Source organism: Astyanax mexicanus, chromosome 5 (assembly GCF_023375975.1).
Source record: "Astyanax mexicanus isolate ESR-SI-001 chromosome 5, AstMex3_surface, whole genome shotgun sequence".
Classification (NCBI taxonomy): Eukaryota; Metazoa; Chordata; class Actinopteri; order Characiformes; family Acestrorhamphidae; genus Astyanax; species Astyanax mexicanus.
The window spans coordinates 39,324,177-39,349,119 of NC_064412.1; the positions used below are offsets into that span (position 1 = coordinate 39,324,177).

The 24,943-nt window shown below is 37.5% G+C and overlaps 1 protein-coding gene across 1 annotated transcript in view; it reads left to right on the forward strand.

Moving 5' to 3' along the window:
• The first annotated feature begins 2,881 nt into the window (after window positions 1–2,881).
• Window positions 2,882–24,943, forward strand: part of abcc6a (ATP-binding cassette, sub-family C (CFTR/MRP), member 6a) — a 43,500-nt gene continuing 21,438 nt past the window's right edge. The window contains exons 1-8 of the mRNA XM_007248830.4: window positions 2,882–3,142; window positions 5,668–5,844; window positions 7,845–7,970; window positions 13,542–13,679; window positions 18,439–18,558; window positions 20,915–20,976; window positions 21,837–21,968; window positions 23,895–24,101. Coding sequence (XP_007248892.3) covers window positions 3,101–3,142; window positions 5,668–5,844; window positions 7,845–7,970; window positions 13,542–13,679; window positions 18,439–18,558; window positions 20,915–20,976; window positions 21,837–21,968; window positions 23,895–24,101 — 1,004 coding nt within the window. The 5' untranslated portion in view covers window positions 2,882–3,100. The remainder of the gene's footprint in view (window positions 3,143–5,667; window positions 5,845–7,844; window positions 7,971–13,541; window positions 13,680–18,438; window positions 18,559–20,914; window positions 20,977–21,836; window positions 21,969–23,894; window positions 24,102–24,943) is intronic.

The window sequence follows — 24,943 nt, forward strand, 5'->3', positions numbered from 1 at the left end:
TCCAGAGCAGTGGAGACATGTTCTCTGGGGTGATGAATAACACTTCTGTATCTGGAAATGTTTGGCAGTTGCCAGGATGACAGTACTTGTCTGACTGCAATGTATCAAGTGAAAGTTTGGTGGAGGAGGGATTATGGTGTAGGGTTGTTTTCCAGGAGTTGGACTTAGCACTCTAGTTTCAGTGAAATTATTATTATTATTATTAAATTATTAACTATTACTGCTTTATCAGATCAAAAGATTTCTTAAATTTTCATGGTCTCAATTTTGCTGGAACAGTGTGGAATGGCCTCTTCTTGTTCCAACATAACTGCGCACCAGTGCACAAAGAAAAGTCTCTAAAGACATGGATGAGCGAGTTTGGTGTGGACGAACTTGTCCTGACCTTAACCTCATAGAAAACTTTTGGGATAAATTAGAGTGGAGTCTGTGGGCCAGGCCTTCTCCTCCAACATCACTGTTCGACCTCACAAATGCACTTCTGGAAGGTCTGGATGGCCATAAACAGACTCCTAAACCTTGTGGAAAACCTTCCACAGAAGAGATCATATAAAACCATAAAGATTAAGAACAGAAAGTCACTCAAGTCCATATGTGTGTAAAGGCTTTTGACAAAAGATTGTATACTGCTAAAAACCTAAGAAATCTTATTTTAACTTTTCTATTTTTCTATAAGCCTCTCTTGCATCCCGCAGTGATTGGGACTTCTGTTTCTGAAAGAAGATCCTTTGTATTTTGCACAGCTGTGTGAGGAGATTTATACTGTAGAGTGCTGTGGTTTAGTCTAACCATAGTTTCAGGTTTGGACTGTCTGCTATCTGCTGGCCTGTTTGGCTAAAATGATTTTTGTATGGAAGCCAGTTTCTCTCAGATAGGAGGAAAAAACGGTTTTGTATTTCAGGTTCTAATCGGGTTTCAGTAGGTCAAAACAATGACAGTTTTTACAGAGTATAACAAAATATGAATTAAATTAAAGCAGCATTATGCAAGAATTTGTATTTCTTACTCCTGGGCTCCCCCTATTTCGGAAAGTATATGTCATGGTGGGGACGGAATACAGACACTCACGGAACCAGTTTAGGGATTTTATTAAAACAGAGTTAGGGACAGCGTTTGTCTGATACAAAGAACAGATAATGCCAGCAAACAAAAACCACGAGGATAAGACCATACCAGAAACAGGAGACAGTCCAGAATTCATACACAGGGAAGCCAGTATCAGAGATAATCCTAAAATCAGAAACGTAAACAGTCCAGATAATACACGAGAATCCACAGTAGAGGCAAAGGCAAAAATCGGTGTCGAGAAAACAAAAAGCAAGGTCATACACGAGAAAACAATCACAGAATATAACGCTTTGTAAAGTGGATGAAACCAGGCAATACGCGACACAGGTGTGTGCGTGCAGTGTCCTCATATACGGCAGGTAGTCAATACTCCGGGCTTCCTGGAGGAAGCAGGTGAGGTGTCACATGAGTGGGTGTGATGTCAGCGGGTGGTGCGTTCTGGGTAGTGTAGTTGTTAGACTGAAAACCTCTGTTGGAGCTCAGTGTGGAAGGAACAGAAGCACCTACAGCACCAGACGTGACAGTATAATTCCTGCGTTAAAACACCTCTTAAGAGCATACTTTTTACATGCATTTCTGAACAAGCTGAGATCACTGAAAAAGCATACGGATTGAGGAGGTAAAGTAATACTATAGGATTTAACTAAAAAATGACATACAATTTGTTCCACCCACTTCGGTAAAGTTACATAGTTAGCTGCACTTAACTGTTTCCTTAAGTTCACAATCACAAATCTCAATGATTTTGAAGCTTTTATGTACCAAAAAAACTATGTTTGATTGTATAGAATATATAAAGTTGTGAAACAGCAGTATACACAGAATATAGCTGTTTTTTCAGAGGGAAACTTACATAATTTATCATTTTAGAAATAAAACATTGTGCAAACCCCTCTGTCATGTTTTTATGGATGCTTAAAAACTGCTTGAGTAAAGATCACACATCAAGCAAAATTTTGATTTTGCATGTAATTCAAATAGCCCTTTCCTATTAAAGTCATTAGTGCTTTGCCACAATGATGAGCAAAAATGTTCTCTAATTTACTATAATAACATCTACTATTATAGTAAATCTGTAGTTCATTTCACGGGTGTAAAAATATATGCATATGTCAAAGAATGGCTATATTTTGTGTTATTAGAGACAGTATTGATTCCCCAAAAAACACTAAATTGTTTTAAATTCTAAGTTTACATGTAAAAAACTCAGACAGTGGAACCTCAATCTCTAGATAGCAGTGGTGTACTGATTACCTAGAAAATGGAAATTTTCTTTTACTTAGATTTTATGAATAAGAGTGGACATTGTTTTTGTAAATTTGAATAAAAAGTGAATGCAATAGATTGCCTTGCTTACTATACCACAATATATTTCAAAATTTAGAATTGTAACCATTTTATTGTGATACGTATCATATTACCAGTCTAATACACAGTCCTTTATATTTCCAAATTTTTGAGATTTTGACTTTATCTGTCAGTTGATATTCAGTATATTATTATATTAATCATGTATGCTTTTCAAACAGGTAAGTTTAATGCATGAGTTATTTTTAGTGTACATATTTTGATACATGTTTTGAGTGTGTGTGAGAAAGAGAGAGAGAGAGGTGGGAGAGTAAAAGGGAAGGGGAAAAGAAAGTTGATGGGCGGGAAAGAGAGAATGAAGGAGGGAGAGATAGAGGGAATGGGTGAATGGTGAGAGTGAGAGAAGGGGAGGAGGGAGAAAAGGAAAAGAGGGTTTAGAGAGAGAGAGAGAGTGGGAATATAACCACCCACCTAAGTGGCTGGCAAAGTAACTGGCAGTCATAAAGCGGAGCGTCTTCCAGACAGCCTCAGAAACAAGGAGCTCTCAGAGACAAGGTGCTCGGGACGGGGTGAGGCGCACCGGCCTGACAGGACGCTCATTCACACAGCGAGACTCGAACCCACGCCGCCCAGCACTCCAGCATCCTGTGCCCAGTAATAGAATAGTGCCGCCAAAAGCCAGAGAAAGCCAGGAAGCGTGACAGCTTCAGCACCAGCAGAGTGAATGGATACTTTCTGCAGCCTCAATGGCCTAGACCCTCTCTGGGTGAGTGACTGGGAGAAATGGGAGAAACATCCATATCTGCCCTAAACAGTTGGCATGAATGCCATGTTTGTATATTTATTTTAAACTTTATTTCAACATTTTTTGATTAAGTAATAATTTAAAGTGATTGAGTGATTGAGTGGACCTGTCTTTGTGTTATTGTGTTATTATACAGTGTTATTTTGACAGTCATTATAAAGTATTATAAATTATATTATACATGCTTTTATAATTAATTATTTATAAAATATGTTTATCTGTGCTGACCATTCTAGAAGCTCGTTATAAAGTTTGTGCAATGTTTCTGTGCTTATTTATAACCTCAAACACTTGCTCAGTTTAGGGCTACACAATATTAGAAAAAAAGCTGACATTGCCCATGTATATTTTTTAAATTGTATGGTTTTTTTTTAAGTATAAGAAATCTACTTAGATTTTCCCCACATTTGCCCAGTCAGTGATCCAACATATCAAGATATTAATAATGACTTGTTTTGCCTATCCAATACTGGAATAGATTAAACACTATTAGAGATATATACAATGTATTACTTATAGATTTTCTCCATGGAAAGTGCAATGTGTTTTTTGGAGATGTACACTTTTTTAATAATGGGGTTGGAACTATATATTGTGTAGCCCTAGCTCTGTTTTGTTGCTAAATAATTGTTATAAGCAGTTGTAGAGGTGTATATATTTTTTGAGCTTTTATTGCGGAAATTGCAGAAACAAAATTGCAGATTAACCCTTTCATTAATTAACATTATATAATATTACATTTAGCTATAAATATATGCCATACATTTCAAAATAGGCCAAATGAACATGTACTTTGTACACATGTTAATAGAGTATATGAATAATATATATATACTGCATGTGGTGAAGGTTTAGGTAAATCTTGATCAGAATACACGAATGTACACAAATGTAAGTTATATGTGTAAATATATGTACATATATTATGCATATATTATATGTATATACTTATATAAATATAAGTATAAGTATGTTTCACAGAAGTTAATACATGTTGTATGCCATATATATGTCAGTCAGCAACCTACTATAGTATACACAATTTATGTTGGATATACAAGAATTCCATATATTTATGTATTTGAAAGCTATATATTTCCTTTCATATCCCCTACACTTGAAACACTTGCTGTGTTGAATCTATCAGTTCCTAAAAGCATTCTTTTGGTTATCCAATTATATAAGCAAATGTAGTGAACATGTTGCTGCAAGGTCCACAAAAGTGGCTGTGCATATTTAGTCAACATGGGTAAGCATTATGTCATATTTACATATCATGTGTATGATGTTGCATTTTTCAAAATATCCTTAATATTAAATTAGACATTGGTGCTATAATTCAGCTTAGTTCAATCTACCACTTAGATAATTGATGTCTTCAATTTACTACATATATACAGCTCTGGAAAAAAGTAAGAGACCACCTCTGAATCAGTTTCTGAAAGAGTTTCTCTGATTTTGCTATTTATAGGTATATGTTTGAGTAAAATGAACATTGTTCTTTTATTCTGTAAACTACAGAGAACATTTCTCCCAAATACCAAATGAAAATATTGTCATTTAGAGCATTTATTTACAGAAAATGAGAAATTATACAGAGCTTTCAGACCTCAAATAATGCAAACCTGGTTTTTAATGACAGTATTCATGCATATTGGCATGTTCCCCTCCACCAGTCTTACACACTGCTTTTGGATAACCTTATGCCACACCTGCTGCAAAAATGTAAGCAGTTCAGCTTCAATTCTCATCATTTCTCATCATTTTAAGTGGTCTGTTATTTGGTTCCTTCAATCAGCTTCACTGCCTTTACTGAATTAAGCCAGTACCATAAAAAGTTACCAGTTTGGTACAATGAATATTGGGCAGTTTCTCAGATAGACATTAAGCCTGGTCTTGGAATACACAGCATTTTAAATGGAGATTTGTTTTATGGAATATATGGTCTATAACTAGGCTTAGCTAGATGTATTAAGCCTAAGCCTGATAATTAAGCCCTTCTATTTTCCAATTTTAGGAGAAATCAGGTATTTTCTTTAATATTATAAATTGTATTATTTAGGTACCATCATTACTGAAGAAATGTAAGCATAAATAAAGCCTGCAAAAAAAAAGTACACAAAAAGAAGAAAAAAAACACTTATCTTGTCCTCATGGATGAAATGAGCTCAAAACTGGACAGTGTGGTTTTCTTTGTCTTATAATTTGAGAAAACAATAGGTTAGAACGCATGACGCAACCTGCAAAATCAGCATCTAACTTCAGACAGACATACTTATTCCACCTGTACTTATTCTTTAAGCAGGTTTTATATATACAGAAAACATGCTTAAAAAGTAATTAGGAGTTTAGAAGAAAACAGTGCAATTGCCAAAAAAAAAAGTAATGGAAACCATAAAAGCAGCTCTTTGATGATGAACTGTGATGATAGACAGAAGCTTTCTACTTGACTAGTCCCAAACCGGCCCTTTCTCCTTATCTTCCAGGACTGGAATCAGACGTGGTACACACACACCCCTGAGCTGAGTGACTGCTTCCAGCACACAGTGTTGGTGTGGGCTCCCTGCATCTACCTGTGGATCTGCTCACCGTTCTACTGCCTGCATCTGTACTGCCACGGCCGTGGCCGACTGCCCCTCTCACTACTCTGCAGTGCCAAGCTGGTGAGCCAGGAACAACATCATCAAACCTTCATATTTGTGTTCACATGCTTAGCAAATGTTCTTATCCAGGGAGAATGATCATTGTAGGTAAATGTAGCATAAGGTCCAATACACACTGATCCAGCATTCTCCAACAAACACACTCTAATGCCGCTACTTCTCCAGAGTAAGAGCTGCTGCAAACAGAATCATCCGGTATGAACTGTAAAATGGTTCTTCCGTGGCATTACTTAAAGAAATGTACTGTATATGAGAATGTGCTACTGATTAAAGTCCAGAAACGTATGATTAAATTGCAATGAAAATATGTCTGGCTAACTGAGCTGCATCCATAGGCTTTTGACTAAATTGTGGGATGTCAGATCTTTAGCTGAAAAGCTGGTAACAAATGTGCAATCATTTTCTGACCAGTGTCTAAAGATGATTGAAGTTCTTATGTGTATGATCACTTTTGAACAGATTTCTATGGGGGAAAAGTGTTGTTAAAGGCCCACTGTATGAAAAATGTATGTCAGATTTCTTCAAGCACATACAACCTAACAGAGTATGAGTACTCCAGAAACAGGGGTGCTCTTGGATCCATTAAATTATCCTACTAAAAGACAAAAATCCCTATTTTTGCAGTCTATAGTAAAGCTGTCAACCGCGAACTGTACAGCTTGATTTAGGGCGTGACAGTTGGCATCAAAATAAGCCTTTGCGTGTCACTTGCCATTCCCTTTAAGAGCCAGGTGCGTTCTGATTTTGGTATATGCATTGCTATTTTAACGGCGCAGTGCTTTTGGGCATCTCAACAGAGGAAACTGACCTACTCTTTCACACTGAAATGGAAGCAGCAATTATATTTTATCTTGTATTCTGAATTCTCATTATAACTAAATTCTAATCAGTCAGTGGCGCACCTGTGTTTTCCATTGCCAAGATAGCAATACACCAGAAATGTACATGAAACTTACTTCCAGACCACCATGCACATTGGCATGAATATATTTGTATGCATTTTTGCAATTTGAATGGCGCAGGGAGAATGCGTAAAAAAAGATAGCAGTGAACATCACGATGTGCCTTGTTTAAGATAGAGCCCATAATGTTACACAAGTGTACTGAACCCTCCAGCAGCTCAGCTCAGAGAGAAGTGTAAGGCTTTAGAAGGTGTGTGAAGGCTGAGATTTGGGACGTGAGCCCAGCACCGCAAGACCCTGTGGGTGAGGGTAGCATACTGGTGCTTGTTTGAGTTCACTGAGAAGTGACACACTGATTTTCGCTTCGCTACCATCAAATCCTTTTGCTCTGTGTGTACACAGTTGTGAGTCAGTGGTTTCTTGGTTGCGATTCTAAAATTCTCAGTGCGTTTCTAGAATGTGATTGTTTGCTGTTGTTAGAAGGAACTGGACGCCATTGTTACATCATAAGAAGAAAGTTCTATGGCTCTCTAATCGTAATGCCATTGTTACATCATAATATGAAAATTAAATGACTCTCTAGTCATAATGCCATTGTTACTTCATAACAAAGTACAATGACTCTTTGTACTTAATGCCATTGTGACATCATAATGAAAATATTCTAAAGCTCTGTTTGTGATGCCATTGTGACAACATAATAAGAAAGTTCAATGGCTCTTTTTATGGCCCTTTACGTGTTATGATGCTACTGTATAATCATAAAAAGGACATTCTATAGCTCTATAATAAGTTCTAATATATAATTCCAGAAAAAAAAACATGTTTGGCATATTTATAGTCATGTTTAAAATGTACTTTTGTTTGGCAAGACAGTTTTAAAGTTCTAAAACTGATTTAAAAGAGTCACTGTTAGGGTTTATAGGACCTCTCCTGAAGGGTTAAGGGACATTGCCCCTCTCCCACAGAGAACATCCTAACTTATCTTAATGCAGATCTACATCTGCGGTCAGTCAGGGACTGAAAACGCTTCCGGAAGCCTGACTCAGAAAAATTCACACCCTGGTCTGAGTTCCGTTCTTGTCTGTCCTCCCACAGTTGCTGGGGTTCTTCTTGGCATCCTTTGGTTTTGTGGAATTCTTCTACATCCTGTTGGAGCGGAACCAAGAGATCCATCGCCACCTCGTCTTCCTCCTGAGCCCGATCGTGCGCAGCCTCACTGTGGTAATGTACAAATTATTACAGCACTGTAATGATACTCTAAAAATAGGGTGAATCAAGGGTGATTTGAACCGTTTTTGTGCTTTCTTATTGGAAATAAATATCCATATAAATTATCCATTTTTGTAATACTGAGAATGTCTATTTTGGTTTTGTGGTTTCATAGCCACACACAAAAATAAACCTTGTATAGCTAAACTCCACTTTTTGATCTTCACCCTTAATTCACTCCACCATTCTATACACTTTAAGAGGGTAACAATAAGCATTTAAAGTCTACTTTATTAGAAACATCCACTTTTTGCAGTTCACATGCCTTAATAATCAATTCATCAGTTTCTGATTACAGTACAAGATACCACCTATATGTCTTATGCATAAGTTTCTGTGATAGAAAGACAGATTTTGTTGATTTGTCTAAAAGATTTAATCAGTTATCAAACTGAATATGGTGTTTTTCTTTACATTTTACAGTACAATCTCTATTTATTATTTATTTCTATTGTAAATCTATTTTAAACACCCAAACAACAAAACAAAAAAAAAAAAAAAGAAAATCAACACTAATTTGGGCTTTTTAATGTGACCATTAATGATTCTGTGTAGATTATCTGTCATACAATATGTACCATTTGACCAGAGGTTCTCAAACATTTGCATAGGTCTGTAGCTGTTCTTGACCATGCCCAATATAGCACATTATGAAGTGTGGTGATAATATGAGTGTATGGAGTTTCTATATACATAAATCAGTGTAACTAGACTAAAAGTGTTTGAAAATAGAAAGAAATTTTCAGCCAATTAACTAAAGCTATTTGACGCTTCTTTAAAAATAAAATTAATTTATGAAAATGTGATTTTTGTCATTAACACTGTATATTATTGTTTCCAGATAAAACAGGCCAGATTAAAATTATAACCAACTGATAACTTCATTTATTAAGTAAAGTTGACTTAGTTCTCACATTTTCTACTTCTGCATCTAAGTTTGGTCAACAATACAAAGTGAAGGTCAGAATTAACTCATCATATAGATAGTCATACACAGTACAGCTTAGAGTGATGTTGCCCAATTACACAAAACAAATAAAATATTATTTTGATAAAGATAAATATAAATATAAAAAATATAAACTTAAATTATCAATGTACACTAAGATTTTTTGAAGCTTAATAGAATAAAAGTATGATATTTGACACAGAAGTTGTCATTTATAGTGTCCTGATCTAACTCTTTTCACACATATTAATACAATGTATGCACAAACGTAGTTAAACACCTGTTTATTCATTATTCCTAATAGATTTTGAAGCGTTGCTATGAGGATTAAAATGCATTTAGTGAAGTGTGTTAGTTAGTCATACTCATTACCAACCCCCAACTCATGCTAAACAAAATGTACTGAATATAAAGCTTCATCATTCCAGATAAAAGTTGCACAGCTCCACAGCTCAAAACTGGGGCCTACACCTGACATTAGGCATGATGCCCGTTTATGTTTATCTGCTTTCTCTTGGCAGTATTTCCCTACAGTGGCTAGACAAACTTAATGTGTGTTTATGCACTTTATTGTTTTTCTAACATTAATAACCTTACGCTGACCCAGCAGAAATTATATTTATCTGGTCACAGGTGGCATTTAGACCTATGAGCCTGCGGGTGTGGAGGTGAGTGGTGTGAGGGCACAACAGCCCACAGAGTCCCACACAATGCCACAAGTCTTCCCTGCTCATTTACGTCTTGCAGAGACAACTTTCAGGCCAGACTCTGGCCCTATCTGCGGTCTCCCCAGACACCTGAGTAAACAGTGTCCTGGGTTTTAGGAAAAACACTGAAAGAGTTAAACAGACTGCTTTTGTCCCCAAATACCCTCCCAGATCCTAATCTCAGTTCTACCAATGCTAAACTGTAAAATGTAAAAGCTGTCATGACTTTCATAGAACAATATGAGTTTTACCAACAAAAAAACAAAAGAGCTGAGACAGTATTGTGATAATCAGCAAACTCAAACTGCATTACTTGCATTCAGCAACAGAGGGAGCTCTTCACGCTGCAGACTGTGCTCACGTTGTAAACCAAGGCTGGAGGCAGAGTGAGGTAGATTGAGGTAGAGTGCTGTAGATTGAGGCAGAATGAAGTAGAGAGAAAAAGAGTGAGGCAGAGTGAGGTAGAGTGCTGTAGATTGAGGCAGAGTTAAGTAGAGAGAAGTAGAGTGAGGCAGAGTGAGGTAGAGTGGAAACTAAGCAAAGACATGGATCATTTTATGATGCCTCATTTCGTGGATTGATTTCTTTTAGTTAAATGCCTTTTAGGTGTGCTTTGTGTTTGGATTGAGAAATCTTGATAAGTTAAATTGTTCACTCATCTTATGTAAAGCTTGGCTGCTTGGCCTCAGTGTTAAACAAATTAACCTGTTATCTGCTGCTGAGAGTTATATCCAACATTATATTGGATAAATGCTACAGTGGACACTAATGTTATGGACACTAATGTAATGTAGAATTATGCAGTTGGAAACAGTGGTATCTGGTAATAATGTATCAGTTCCAAAAAGTTACAAAAGAGGTAAGCTGGTTCTAACTTAACATATTACATAAAAGCAACTAGCAAATCTAACTTGAATTTGTGAACTTGAGTGATGCCAACTTAAATTACCTTTCTTTTAAAAATATTTAGTTTTTTTTTTAAGAAAAACAGTTAAAAATGGTAATTAAACTCAAGTGTAAGTAAGCCACATTAAAAATTATATCTATTTTACTTTACTCTACTATTTTTTGAATGCAATTGGTTCACAACTAATTAAATTTTACAGTGTAAAATAAGTGGTAGCCATGGCAAAACTGCGCTCAAGGATATAGGTCAGAAGACCTTGCTTGCCAGTCAGGTAATTTATTAACCGTGCGCATAAATATTGCTCTTAAAAACACTGAAAATACCTCTTTTGTGCCCTTCCCACCCTTCTTTACCACCTATGGTTTTTCCTTGCGTAATATATGGGCTTATGTAATCAAGAGGTCGGTCGAGCCGAAAGCAACAACAACCACACGGTTCGACCGAAACCGAAAAAAAAGTGTTTATCTGCCTCGCAGTTCAGCCACTGGGAGGGAATCTATGAGCAACAGCTGCTCTTCCATGGTGAACTGGGTTCAGCCTCCTGTGACTGATTTCCAAGCTCAAAACCTACAGGCAAAACAAACCCAAAACTGGTTGCCGGGTCATGGCAACCAGGCTGCAGACAGGTTTGCATGAAGAAAATATGCTGGTATGACACAGATCAATTATATTTAGCATCAAAAAGTAATGCATAGTGTTTTTTTCCAACCTAAATAAATGAGCTTTAGGCATTATTTTATTATTTTTGTATACATAATGGAATTGATGTTCAAATTCACACATGCAACACCCACAGCCAATTGAATTGGCCACTCATGGCTTGGGTCTTTAGAGTGGTCTTTTGGCTGCTTAATTAGTCAAGTTCACACTGTTTCTATTGACTTGTGGTACCATTTATTTGCCTACTGGGTGTGTTTTCCCCCATTACTCACCGTCTGTATGTAGTCTCTCCCCCCAGAGCTACCTCAAACTATCTGGTTACTCATAATTTATACTAAACTGTGCCTTAGGAAGAAAGGTTTTGAAAAAACTAATTTGACAAAGACATTATGTTTGGAGAGCCTAATATTTATGAGTTACTTTACCTGGCAATAGTAATTTAACTGGTTTAAACTGGTTGAAAATGATGACATTATAAGTTGGTTTGGCCAAATTTTGTTGTGTTTTTGTCACACAATGGTTTTGTATAATTCCAAAAAGATATTTTCTCATAAAAAACATATTCAGTGTTTGAAACGACTGTCTGTCATTAAATTACATTTGTTTAAAGCATTTTTGTCTGTGGTCTGTTGGTCCATCACTAGTTATATATTTCAGACCCAAGTAATGCAGATTCACTCAGTATGATTACTAGGTAGACGTCTTAGTCTGAGGCGTAACTGATGCTTTGGCTTCCTCCCACTCTCCAGAAGACAAACCCTTACTTCCCTTCACACAGCAGCTTCAGAGTGAAAACGCAAGCAGGCATTAGTGTATATTTGAATGCTGTATATTTTGTATCCATGTAGCTACGAAGATCAAGCAATTAGAGGATTCCCGAAACATCTTATTTCATTACTTTGAGGTTAGGTCAGGAGGTTTCGGGGTGGTTTCTGAGGAGGCATCGGCAGGAACAGCTCTGATCTTTAACTGCCCAGGAGGCTGTGCATTACGTAATCTGACTGTGTTTTCCGCTGCCCGGGAGATGCAATGACAAATGATGGCAAAATTAGAATGTGGACAGATATTCTAAAAAAACAGCACGGTCAGCGCGCTACTGGACAAGGGGCGAGCAAACAGCTGGTGTGTCTGGTTTGTTGAGATGGAGAATGTTTAGGGCTTTTTGTACAAAGAAAAGAAAATGCAATTAAGTGAAGTACCAAATCAACGAAAGCCCACGTCGTACATGTGTTTTATTATGGAGGTTTTTCACCAAGCAGCTGCTGTGGTAGACGGGGAAATCCCAGTATAAACCCATGCATGACTGGCCAAGCAAAAATACAGGCTGCAGTTTATTTGCACGAGGACTTGACCCCTGCTCAAACTGAAGGTAGCACCATGCACAACCAAGGCTTATACACACTTTTAAACAAAAAAAAGGATTAAGACTCTGAAAGAGAGGCATTCCCTTTACTAATCATATTTTATTCCTTGTTTCACAGCAGAATGTTTAACAAGCAACTAAACTAAGCAGTTCATTTACTTCAAAATGGACTTAGACTGTACATTATGTACGGGAAGAGGTTAGTTCTGTATGTTGTTAAGAACTTGGCGATACAATATGCATGACAATGAGAAAATTTAGTAAAATATCAAGTAGAAAAAAATTATGTTTTTGTGCAAAATCCCATACAGACATTAGGTTATTATCTTTATAGCAAATTATTAATTATGGATCCTTCAATAGTGTGTTTTATGTTTTATAAATGAGAAAAATATGGTCATTTTAATTAGTTTTGTAAGATTAAGGGAGTTTTTAAAGTCACTGTAGCAGCACAAGAGCTTCACATTAGAGCTTAGATTCTCTGCCCAAACCCGACCCAACCCGAGGCTCGACCCAACGGTCGGGCTTAAGAAAATAGTTTGTGATGTAGGTGTCTGTTTTTCAATGATATATATATATATATATATATATATTTTATATAAATTTATGGCGTAATAATCACAATATAGCAAAGTAACAAATCAAACAGTTTTTTTGTGTGTAGCTATGTTTCTTCAGTGTTGCAATGTTAATTAATATCATTCTGAGCAGATTTCGCTCATTCTAACAGCCTGAATTTTTTTTAAAAAGCCTCAGTTTTAACGCTCTACTTACAAAAAAAAATGTTGGGTTTAAAATAGGCTCGGGCTCAGGCAGAACGTGCACAGGCTCGGGCCGGGTCGGATTTTTTGGGCCCGATCTAAGCTCTACTACAGATATGAGTGTGTGATATGAGTGTGTGGGCTGTGTCACTGACCGAGAGTTGTGTGTTTGCCAGGTGTTGGCAGTGTGTATCATCCAGTGGGAGCGGGTGCGGGGCTGCCGCTCGTCCGTGGTGCTGTTCCTGTACTGGCTGCTGGGCGTGATCTGCTCTCTAGTGCCCCTCAGGGCCAAAATTCAGCTGGCCGTCGAACAGGTGAGAGAAGTAACACTGACCACAGGCCCCTAATCTGGGGCACCCATTTCACACTGCTCCTCTAAAACCTGCAACACACACATACACACACACACACACACACACTTTCACACTGACAGAGATACACTCATAAACCTGATAGAAAAATAGATAGATAGATAGATAGATAGATAGATAGATAGATAGATAGATAGATAGATAGATAGATAGATAGATAGATAGATAGATAGATTAACAATCCATGTAACAACAGTGTAACTACTGGTGAATAATGCATTGGTACAGACTGATTAGTTGTACAGGTTATGTAATTACACATGTGTATCAAGGTCAGTTAAAACAATAAAATATATATATAAAAAATATTATATAAAAAATACAATATAAAAAATTATATCCATCTTACCAAAATAAAATCTGAATTATTTTTAGTATTTAAGAAAATCACAGTCCTTACTGCATACTGTTGGAGAAATTTACATATGTATACCCAACTTATTGTACACACACTTACATGTGAAAATTCACACACACTGTGCCCTGTTATTAAACACAAGATGACACTTTCAATTACATAACCTGTGCAATGGTAATTAATCTGTAACAATCCATACTCCAGCAGCAATTACACTGTTATTACATGATTGTTAATGTGTAACAACACAGTTATTACAGACACTTATTATAAAGTGGGATTCTTTTTAACATTTTTGACAGATCTTGCAACCAAATTTGTCCTAAAATATATTTTTTTTAAATGTCATGAGGGGTGAACCATTCGAAAAGCTTACGTATACTTAGATCCATATGGAAACTGTACAAAAATGTACAAAAACAAGAACATAAACATTATACAAAAACACTCCCACTCCAATGCACACACACACACATTGATTGTTGGCCCCCTTTCACACGAATGCTGACACATTCACAAGCACACGCTGGTCAGAGCATTTTTGCGGGAGCTATTTTTAAGGCCACTTTAGTGTCATGCCCCACTTCTGAATTTGTCATGGTTTGTCATATGAATATATGGACTACAGTAGAGTACATTAAACTGCTGGTGTGAATATTTGCCAGCATACGTTAGATTTGTCAGTCAACATATGCAAACAAACGTTTATACATTCATATGGACAGTCTGTGCACAACTAATGGACCTCTTCAGTTACGCTACCCTTAATCGGCATGACTACAATATCAAATCTGCAGTGCTATGTAGCGAGCAGTTTCATGCTGGCCGTTTGCCTTGCTATTAGATATATTGCAGTAATGGGATGGTTATTAACGCTCTCACAATGACTTCTTTTTAAATTATGTGTGTTTCCTTAATGGCCAGCTATGTTCCAATGAAAATATCTCAATAAAGCCCTGATTGCTTCAGAAAGCTGAGCTTGCAGTTTGAGGCCTACAGCCCTCTAATCCAAAAAAACTAGGTCAAAAGTTATATTGGTAGAATAGATAAGCAGATTTTTGCCCAGTAAGTTGCTAAAAGCTGACTTTCTGCTTGGATAAGAGTGAAAAAAGGAGGCAGACAGTTTGACTGACCTATATTTTGTGACCACTCAAACCGAGGCTGACACTGTTTTGTTTTGTGGTGGGGGAAGAATATAGCCTGAATCTTGGCACAGAGCTTCCCGGTCCAGGCGGATGTTTACTATGGGTTTGTTGTTTCGCACTTGCTTTGCTCTGGTGCAGTGAGCAGACCTTCACCCAGAGCGTGGTGCAGCCTTACGGCCGGAAGGTAAACTTAGTAAACCCGGTGCCATGTTTATGATCGCACAAGAACGGCATACGGAGCTGGTAAATAGCATAATTTCAGCTCCCAGAACTGCAATCTATGCATTTCCAGAACGTAGCGTGACTCTTAAGTGTTTACTATTCTTTTCATGCGTAATTCATTTATATAAAGCAGACCTTTAAAGACTCTGGTTTTCACCATGATTTGTCTTAACTGTTCAAAATAAGCTTTATGGTGCCATTAATGCCAGTGCACACCCATTGGCCTCTGCCATGGAGCAGCCTCACAGTCTGGAGAGCCTGCTGTATGGACTACTGACCAGACTTTATTAAATAACAAAGAAACAAATAAACAAACAGGGGAATAACGGATATAAATAGGTGCATAAACAAACAGGGAAAAAACGTGAAACAGATAATAACAAAACAGGGCGAGGAAATATATACAAGGGATAAATACGTAAATATATACAACATAAACAAAGAAACAAACAGGAACTAAACGTGACTAGAAATAACGTGACCGATAACCAAACAAGAAAACAAACTAGAAATATACAGGGAATAAACGGAGATAAATACAAAACGAAGAACTAGAGAACGTGGAAATAACTATAGCGAACGTGGCAAGACAAACAACGGGGGAAGGTGCAAAGACCGACAGCAAACGTAGACTAACAAGTACTATTTATACTAAACATGAAACAATGAACACCTGGGGAAACAGGTAACGAGGGGCGGAGCTACAAATTAGAAACACATGTGGAAAAGTACTGAGACGGGAGACACAGGGGAGCACAGGTCACGTGGGGAATGCACACAGAGACACGAGACGAGGCCAAGACGTGACAGATATAACACAGAGACCGCCAATTTTACAATGGTATACCTTTATATAATTTACTAGTTTGATGTCTGACATCAATAATAAATCAGAAAAAAATTATATTATAAATAACCTGTTTTCAGCTTTATTTGAAAAGTTGTTTAAATCTCCAGTTTGATGTTTAAATCTCTAGTTTTTTTTAATGGAAGATTCTTACACTAAGATATCATCATGCACAAACATGCTTCTTTAACATTTACATTCCTGCAGGTTTCACCTGAACTCAATCATTATTTAATCCAGTTATTGAAGATAACATCAAATTTTTACATGAAGTTTACATGAACTTGGGTAATCAGATAATGGGAAAGCATGATCAGCATTTACGTGAGTCCCACAGTAATCAGATTTGTGATTTACAATCAGCCAATAAAGTCTCAGAATAAAGAGGGAACACAAGGGGCAGTGTTTTTTTCAGTGGTTGGAGCACCAAGCCATTGATAACAAAGAGTGTAAGTTAAATAAGAGTTTCAGCTTTTACAGTTTAAAAATATGCACACCCTTAGTTTAATTAGATATCAAATCTGGGCTAACAGTGTGTGTTCACTGGTGTTTATGTGTTTGTTTACTACAAGAGGACAAAGGTCAAATTGCATTTGTGCTTTCTGCAGAAGGATGGTCACTATGGTTGTTTTGTCATGTCATGTCATGTCATGTCTCAAGGACATAAGAACCAGACTCACAAATCCTTCACAATAAAATCAGATTTTTAGACCTTAGTTCAGTCTGAGAAATCAGAGTATGCTGTTTACATGACTACTTGATTAATCAGATAACTGCAGTAATTCGGTTATAAAGGAATGGTTAGAGTTAAGATCTCCAGGATGGTAGCTCTACAGAAGGTGACTTCTGCACTGTTGCTTCAGACATTAAGCAATACCCTTTTCTTCAAAGCTAATGAACATCTTGAACTAACTGAACTCCTAATTAGTTTGCTGCTGGTCAGTCTCCTATAGAGTTTCATTGCAGCTTTAATCAGATCCACCTGGTTCTCACATTCAGAAGCTTCTGAAAGAACTGGATGAACTAAATTAGATGCACTAAATTAGGAATTGTCTTTTGACAACAAGTATCAACAAATATTAGTTTTGTGGGTCTTTCTACAGAATGCAATTGTTTAAGAGTATAAAATGGAAACTATAAATCATATTTAAGGATTGCTACTGAGCTGACATCAACAGGAAATGCTAGATCGGATAGTTTAAAAGCAAACTATCATTTCTCATCAAAATTTGTCCTGTAACAAACCTAGCTTTTAGTAATTCACATTTACAAAGTCTTTGACTAGTGCTTTTTTCTAATGTTTTTCATAAAAGAGCCAAAATTGTTAATTCTAATAAGTGCTTATGTTAATTCCGCTGTGTTACCCAAGGGGGGCAGCCTGTATAAGTTATGAGGTGTTATCTTGTGAGTGAGTGGACTGAGGTTCTGAGTAACTTGGATGGGACATTTCATAAAAGGCATTATCACCCGCAGTGGACAATGCAGTGGGTGAACATTATTATGACCGGTGGGCTACAGCACTGTCACTATGATCACTGGTTTGAAGACTGGATCATACTGCTTGCCATCAGCAGCTGGAGTCTGAGAGAGCACAGCTGCACATGCTGTGTTTGTGCTGCTATCTCTCCTGATCACACCTAGTGTGATGTTGGTTGGCACAGGCATATTTTAGCTGATGTATAAGAGATTTAGATGCAGCACTTTCCTTAGAGTATGCTGACTCTACCTATAAGTAGCTAGTTCTCTCAAAAAAGTGGTGGCTGACTTCACTTGGTTAGAGGAAGCAATGAAGTGCTGGTCTCTTTACTCTTGTAGTGTTGGGGTCTTACTAGTGGTAAAGGAAATAAAGTGAGGAAAAAATGGGGTTAAATTACAAGAAAAAAAATTGTTGATTGTTTGGATCAGTTTATAGACAGTAAACACTGCGCTTTGGGTAATCTGTGGCTGCACACTGAAAAAATGAAACCTCACCATTATGGGAAGTCCCGAACTTTAACTATAGAGTAGAGTCTGCTGGCCTGTCTGTCTCTTTCTCCCTCTCTTTCTTTCATAGTGTGTGGGTCTCTCTCTCTATATCGTTTCCCCATTCATTAACTACTTTCTTCCAAATCTACTCTATTTCTGTTGCAGGGCTTCTCTCCAGATATCGTCCATTACTTGGCTTTTTTCGCCTACTTTGCCCTCCAGCTGGCCCAGCTCTTCCTCAGCTGTTTTGCCGACCAGGCGCCTCCGGGCAAAGTGGCCCTCAAGGTAGGAGAACGTACAGCATCTGCACCAGCACAAACAGCCCACCCTGAATCACCACACTGTTTACTGAATTTTCAATGGAAAGCCCTACCCCATGACAGAGAACACCAGAGCCTACAGCAGCCACTCGCGTGTGGTACCTTGTGATTAGCAAAACCTCATGATTGGTTGGAGGAGATGTTTTTGAGAAGTCTGATTTCGACTCAGCTCATTCTAAACGGCGGCTCGTGCTCAGGAATGAGGGCCTCCTGCTCTGGATAATGATATCTGCCCAGTTTAAACCCGAGACTGTGACTCAGAGAGACGGTTCTTTGGGTATTTAGCACGCAGAAGAGCAAAATACAGCCGAGACAACAAACAACAACATGAAATGAATAGGGAGAGCTCCAGTCAAGTCAAGAGGGCCAATCCCATTTTACCCTTTGTCCTACCACTTAGCCTTACCACTCTGTTTTGTGTGTGCACAACTAGCGGTATAGTATCCCAATTCTTGTTAGGCTTGAAAGGTAGGGGGAAATGTTAGGGGTATATAGCCCTTTAAATGGAGATCTTTCAGGGGCACACTTAAAACAAAACATATCACTGGCAAGTTGGCAAAACCCATTTTTCATATTTTCCTTGTTAAAACTATGATAACCACTGTATTACCATAGTTTAATTGGTAATTATATTGAAACTACGATATTACCATAGTTTCAGTGTTTATGGTCATTTTTCTTCATAGCAAGTATAAAAAAATAGTTTGTCTCAGTAGCAAGATAGCTAGCTAGCTAGCTGACCTTTCCCTTAGGCTGCAGGATTTAAGGTGGAACTGATCAATAAAATAAAATAAAAGTCAATAAAAGCTACTTTTAGCTCCCCGTTACAAATGAATTAAGATATGGACAATAATAATTAATTGCTGCACTACCCTTTTGAAGATATACAATGCTTCAAAGTTAACTAGTTAACCAGCTAGGTAACCAAATGTTAGCACTCCACTGCTATATATCTGTATCAATTGCTTGCAGGGTTGCCCTAATTCCCAGGGGAAGGTTACCTCTGTTCCAAAGTGAAGGGTTACACACGAAAACAAGGTGTAAGGGGATAAAAGAGAAATGAGATTGGACCTAAATTTGTGGATGTCCAGTTCTTGTGTCTTCTTATAAATAGAAGAGACTGTGGTAAATAATTTAATTAGTAAAGCTTTATTTGAAGGTACCTAATAAGAGCTTTATAAGCACTGAAAAATGCATTTATGAAACAATGCTTTAATGTTTATGAAAAGATTATTCATTTACTCGTAGCATGGCAGTACTGGAATAGCAGTATTTAAATTGATCCTTAAGTGCTACTTCAGGGCACAGCTTGGAAACTCCCGCGCCTGTATAAGTTGGGTGGTGTTGTCTTGTGATAGAGTTGTGGGGGCATTTAATATTCCTTGACACAGTGTCGTGTGTACCGGGAATACATCTTAGAAGGCTTTACCACCTAAAATGGACAGTGCAGTGGTTGATCATGATTGTAACCAGTGGTGTCTGGCTAAAATTGTCCTTGCCAACAGACAAATGACTCTGACAGATATCACAATTTACATTTAAAACAAAAGACCTGCATGTTTTCAACAGTGTATTTTAACTTCTGTAGGACACTTTATGAAATGAATGAGACTGTGTTGACATGGCATGCATATGTGTATAGTATTATGTTTAAATGTATATTAAAAGTAGTTAGATATATCCAAAACATTATACATACATTTTACCCTCACTGCCCTCAGCACAGTGCTTGTCTATTAAAACAGCCTGCTGTAGACAGGCCCTGTAGACAGGTGCATGTGTGTGTGTGTGTGTGTGTGTGTAAGGGAGTGAGTGTAAGTGTGTGAGTGTGTGATGAGGATGTAGCCACAGACGTGGGTGCCACACCCCATGATCCTCTCCTGGCTCAGTCACTTCCTGGGCAGAGTTATTCACGGCATCCTGTAGAGTGAGACCTCCGGTGAAGAGGCGGAGAGGGTGCATGTGTGTGTGTGTGTGTGTGGTTGTGGATGGGAGGATGGGTAAGGGGGCAGAGCTGAGGTCAGCTGTGGGTGGAAATGTGTCATAACTGAACGATGCTATGCATAAACACACACACACATAAAGCAGCAAAAGCACTCTCACTTACTCACACACACTCTCACTGATTTTCTGTTTACTCTCAGTGCAGTGTTACCCGTCTTGCCTGTCCTAAAAAGCAACATCTCTAAATGTGTTTGAAAAACTGGCTTTTTTCTTATTTACAGAAATCATGATGTAACCCTTCTAAATTATAAAAATAATTGAGCATGGATGTGTTTCGCATTGCCAAACAGGTGATGTTCATTTTTATTCTTTTTCAGAACGCATGCCCTGTTCAGGACGCATCATTTCTCTCCAAACTCCTCTTCTGGTGGTTCAGAGGGTAGGCCAGATGACCATCTTAAGTTGTACTTTAAGTACTTGTATTATTTTTATTATTTTCCTAAATTTAGGAAACTCTTTTTTTTTTTTACTACCTCCTTGTTTCTACACTTACAGTCCATCTTATCGTCTCCACTGAGTATATAGGTATAATAATCAAGAGTTGGAGGCAGGATGCAAATGCAAGTTGTTTTTTGTTAGCAGCCATACTGAAAACCAACAAAGCGAAAAAATTAAGACAATAAAACAAACAACAAAGGACTAGCTAAAAAAGCAAGGACTAACAAATCAGAGGACAAACAAACAAAAAATTAACAAACCAGTAACTTGGTGGCAACAAACAAAAAAACACAACCAAGTCTAGAGGAAACATGAGGTATATATACACAGACACAGACAAGAAACACCTGGGGAAGATAACGAGGGGTCAAGGTTACAAATGAGACCACTAATGGGATCACTAATGACAAGAGTGTCTAATAGAGAGAACAGTGAGTGGACACTGTTCAGTGTTTAAAAACTCCAGCAGCACTGCTGTGTCTGATCCATTAATACCAGCACAACACACACTTACACCTCATACACCACCATCCCAGTGTCACTGCAGTGCTAAGAATAATGACCCATCACCCAAAGTGGTGTTCCTGTGGGATCCTGGCCATTGAAGAACGAGGTGAAAGAATGGGGTGTATAGTGTACTATATGCTCAGTGGATCTGATAAGATGGAAAAAAAATATATATATGTATCCTGAGTGAAATATGTATAAGCTTTTTAATATAAAATTTTGCATGTCAGCGTATTATATACAGCACCTTAATCTGTATGTGTGTGTGTGTGTGTATGTGGGCTTATCCCGCAGGTTGGTTGTTAAGGGTTACCGCACCCCTCTGCAAGCAGAAGATCTGTGGAGTCTGAGAGAAGAGGACACATCAGACAAGATCATCTCAGATCTGGAGGAGGAATGGATGGCAGAACGCACCAAACTCCAACAGTACGAAATTCCACAACACTTTAGTAAAGCTCACTGAAGTGACTCACACACACCGAGCTCACACTCTAACAGCACGCAACACGTCTTCTTCAATATTTACCCTCCTCTGCGTAACGTCCGGCTGTTTCACACACTGTTTACCGTCTGTGCTGATTTCCCGACCTTATTCTGCACTATAAATATACTGCAATATAAAGCAGGTCAATTTAAAAGGTAAAGTAACTGATTACACAGAGACCACATTTTATCGCGTTGCAAAGCGTGTCTGACAGCAAAGCCCTGCCCACACCAACCACATCACTGCCCATGCCAGAGCATATGTAATAACCACAGTACGACACCATCCACTGTCTGTGCAGGGAGTTAGCTGATTATAAATAAAAATGGAAGACTCATATCATAACCAGCCTCATCTCCAGCGGAAATTAATGAAATCTGATTTACAGAAAATGCATTAAAATTATCAGGTGGTAACGGCTATACATTTTGGCAGTCATTTGTGATCGCATCACCCATGGAGGGCTGAGCTCGGTAGGATTCTCTGGAACTCTAGATGAGCAGCAATAAGAATATAGGGCCACTATAGAGCCCTACCTTTCTGTTCTAACTTCCAGCTTTTCAAGAGACAGATAATGCTACATTTAAAATGTCCAAGATTCAAAACATCCAAATCTGGAGATGGGAATAAACAGATTTAAATTAAATTAAATATCACATTTAATAACTTAAAATGTATTTTTGAACAAACTGAGATGCAAAAAGTACAAAAAATCAGAGAAAAACACACATACACACACACATACAGTGATATACAATAAGCACACATGCCCAGAGCGGTTGGCAGCTATCACCACAGTGCCTAGGGAGCAGTGAGGCTTAAGAGTCCCCAACAGTGCAGATGGCCGAGCCCTGGTATTAAACCCAAACCCACAACCTTGTTATTGATGGCCACCAATGGCCATATATTTACATATTTACCTCACTTTTTACATCTGATTACCATTTTTTTTTATTTCACCAGACTCGTGGTTACATTTACGACGTTTTTCTTTTTGTTTAAAGTCCAAAAATGTAAAAACATGGCAAACAGCTAAAGAATGTTCTTGTTTCTACAGAACAAGAATGTAATAAAATATATTTCCTTCTGCTTGTAAACACATGGGTTCCTGGCCTATGGGGTGTTTCTGGCTTTTGTTAAAGCTATGCTGAGAAATGTTATGGCCAGCTGACAACAAGCTGTAGCGCGACATGTAGGCACATATGAATTTAAGCTTAGTTTAAGAGTTAATGTCTCTGTGGTCGCCTTTGTTGTTTTGACTTGGATAATCAAAGCAATCAAATGACCATCTGAGCGATGCCCACAACAAGGACTCCGGCCTGAAACGGGTCAAACACGGTCACACTCGAGACGGCCAGGGCTTGTGTCACGGTTTACTGGCTTGTTAACACATCTGGACTTTGAAGACACATCGAAGCGTTAAGCCTGCTGGATCCACCGTTCAGGCCTCGTGTCAGAAATCACATGTTTTTTTTTATGATTTTTGTAGAAACATCACACAACACAGTGCAGCATCTTTATATGTAACTGTGCTTTTAATTAAGAGCTTGAAAGGCACAGAAATTTTCAATAACAATTCTTATGAATCCTGTATTCATAATGCATTATGAACACTAACAATAATACAGTTTATCGCAATTCTTTCTGGAACAGTACAAAACTCTAGTTCAAAAAACAAAAAATCTTATCTACTGACACAAACTAACATAGTATTCGTTCTTATATAAAAATATTATATGCTATAGTTGCTTTCTGCAGAACACCTTTTTGCACTCCTTCATTGAGCTGCACATAAAAAATATAATGAGTTTATTTTTTTTTTTTATTACGATGGGGAGTTCTAATAACATGTTTTATCCCATGATAAGACAGGAGACGTATCTGAGCAGCAGTGTGGCACTGGGGTCCCGCCTGCCGGATCAGGCTCAGCTGCTGAGGAAGCTACAGAAGGAGCAAAGCTCAGGATTCTGCCTGTTACGAACACTGGCCCGAAACTTCGGGCCCTGCTTCCTGTCTGGGACATTGTGTCTCATAGTCCACGATGCCTTCATGTTCGCCATTCCACAAGTCCTCAGGTAAGCTGCACTGTAATAAACTGTTAAAATATTAAAATTTTAAAAGTAAAGTGCTGTTTTAATTAAATACAAAATATTTTAGGTATATTTGCTGTAAATAAAGTGCTGCCATATTAGAGTTTTCTAATAACAGTAACTATATTATTTACTCAATAAATTTAAAGCAGCATTCTGCACTCTTCATTATTATTATTTTTCATTATTTTTTGAGGTTTTGAGTTTAGTCCACATTTACACTAAGTACAAGTACACTACAAGTACACTAAAATGAGTAACGTTTACATCCTGGAATTATTTATCTCACTCACCCTCAATGTGTAGTCCTTCCCTTCAGGAATACCTTCAGTTTAGATATATTTAGGTAATATTTACTTACAATATTTGGTGAACTGTTGTTTTTTTCAGCAAGCATTTTATCACACCAGTTTTTTCTGCTGTTCTAGAAAACATATATACATTTTATTTAGTATATATTAAATAGAGGTACTGCAAAATAACAGTAAAAAGCTAATGTCTCATCAGAATAATTATTTATAGTGTGGTCAGAACACAAATTGAGCTTCTCCTGTTTCTTATTATTTTAAGTTCTTTGTCCTTAAAATACATGCACAGTGATATATGCTTAGGTGGACTTTGGAATATGGTTTAAAAATTTAACATTTTTGTTCTTCATAAAAATTATAAGTTAAAATGTACTTTATATTTAAAATTAAGTGTTGTAATCATTTATTTTCTCAAGGCTTATGTATAGAGAGCAGTATATATTGTTTAAATAAATTAACAAGCTGCTAAAATTCACAGGTTCACTTACTTTTTCTAGCCTGCACTGCAAATGTTTAAAC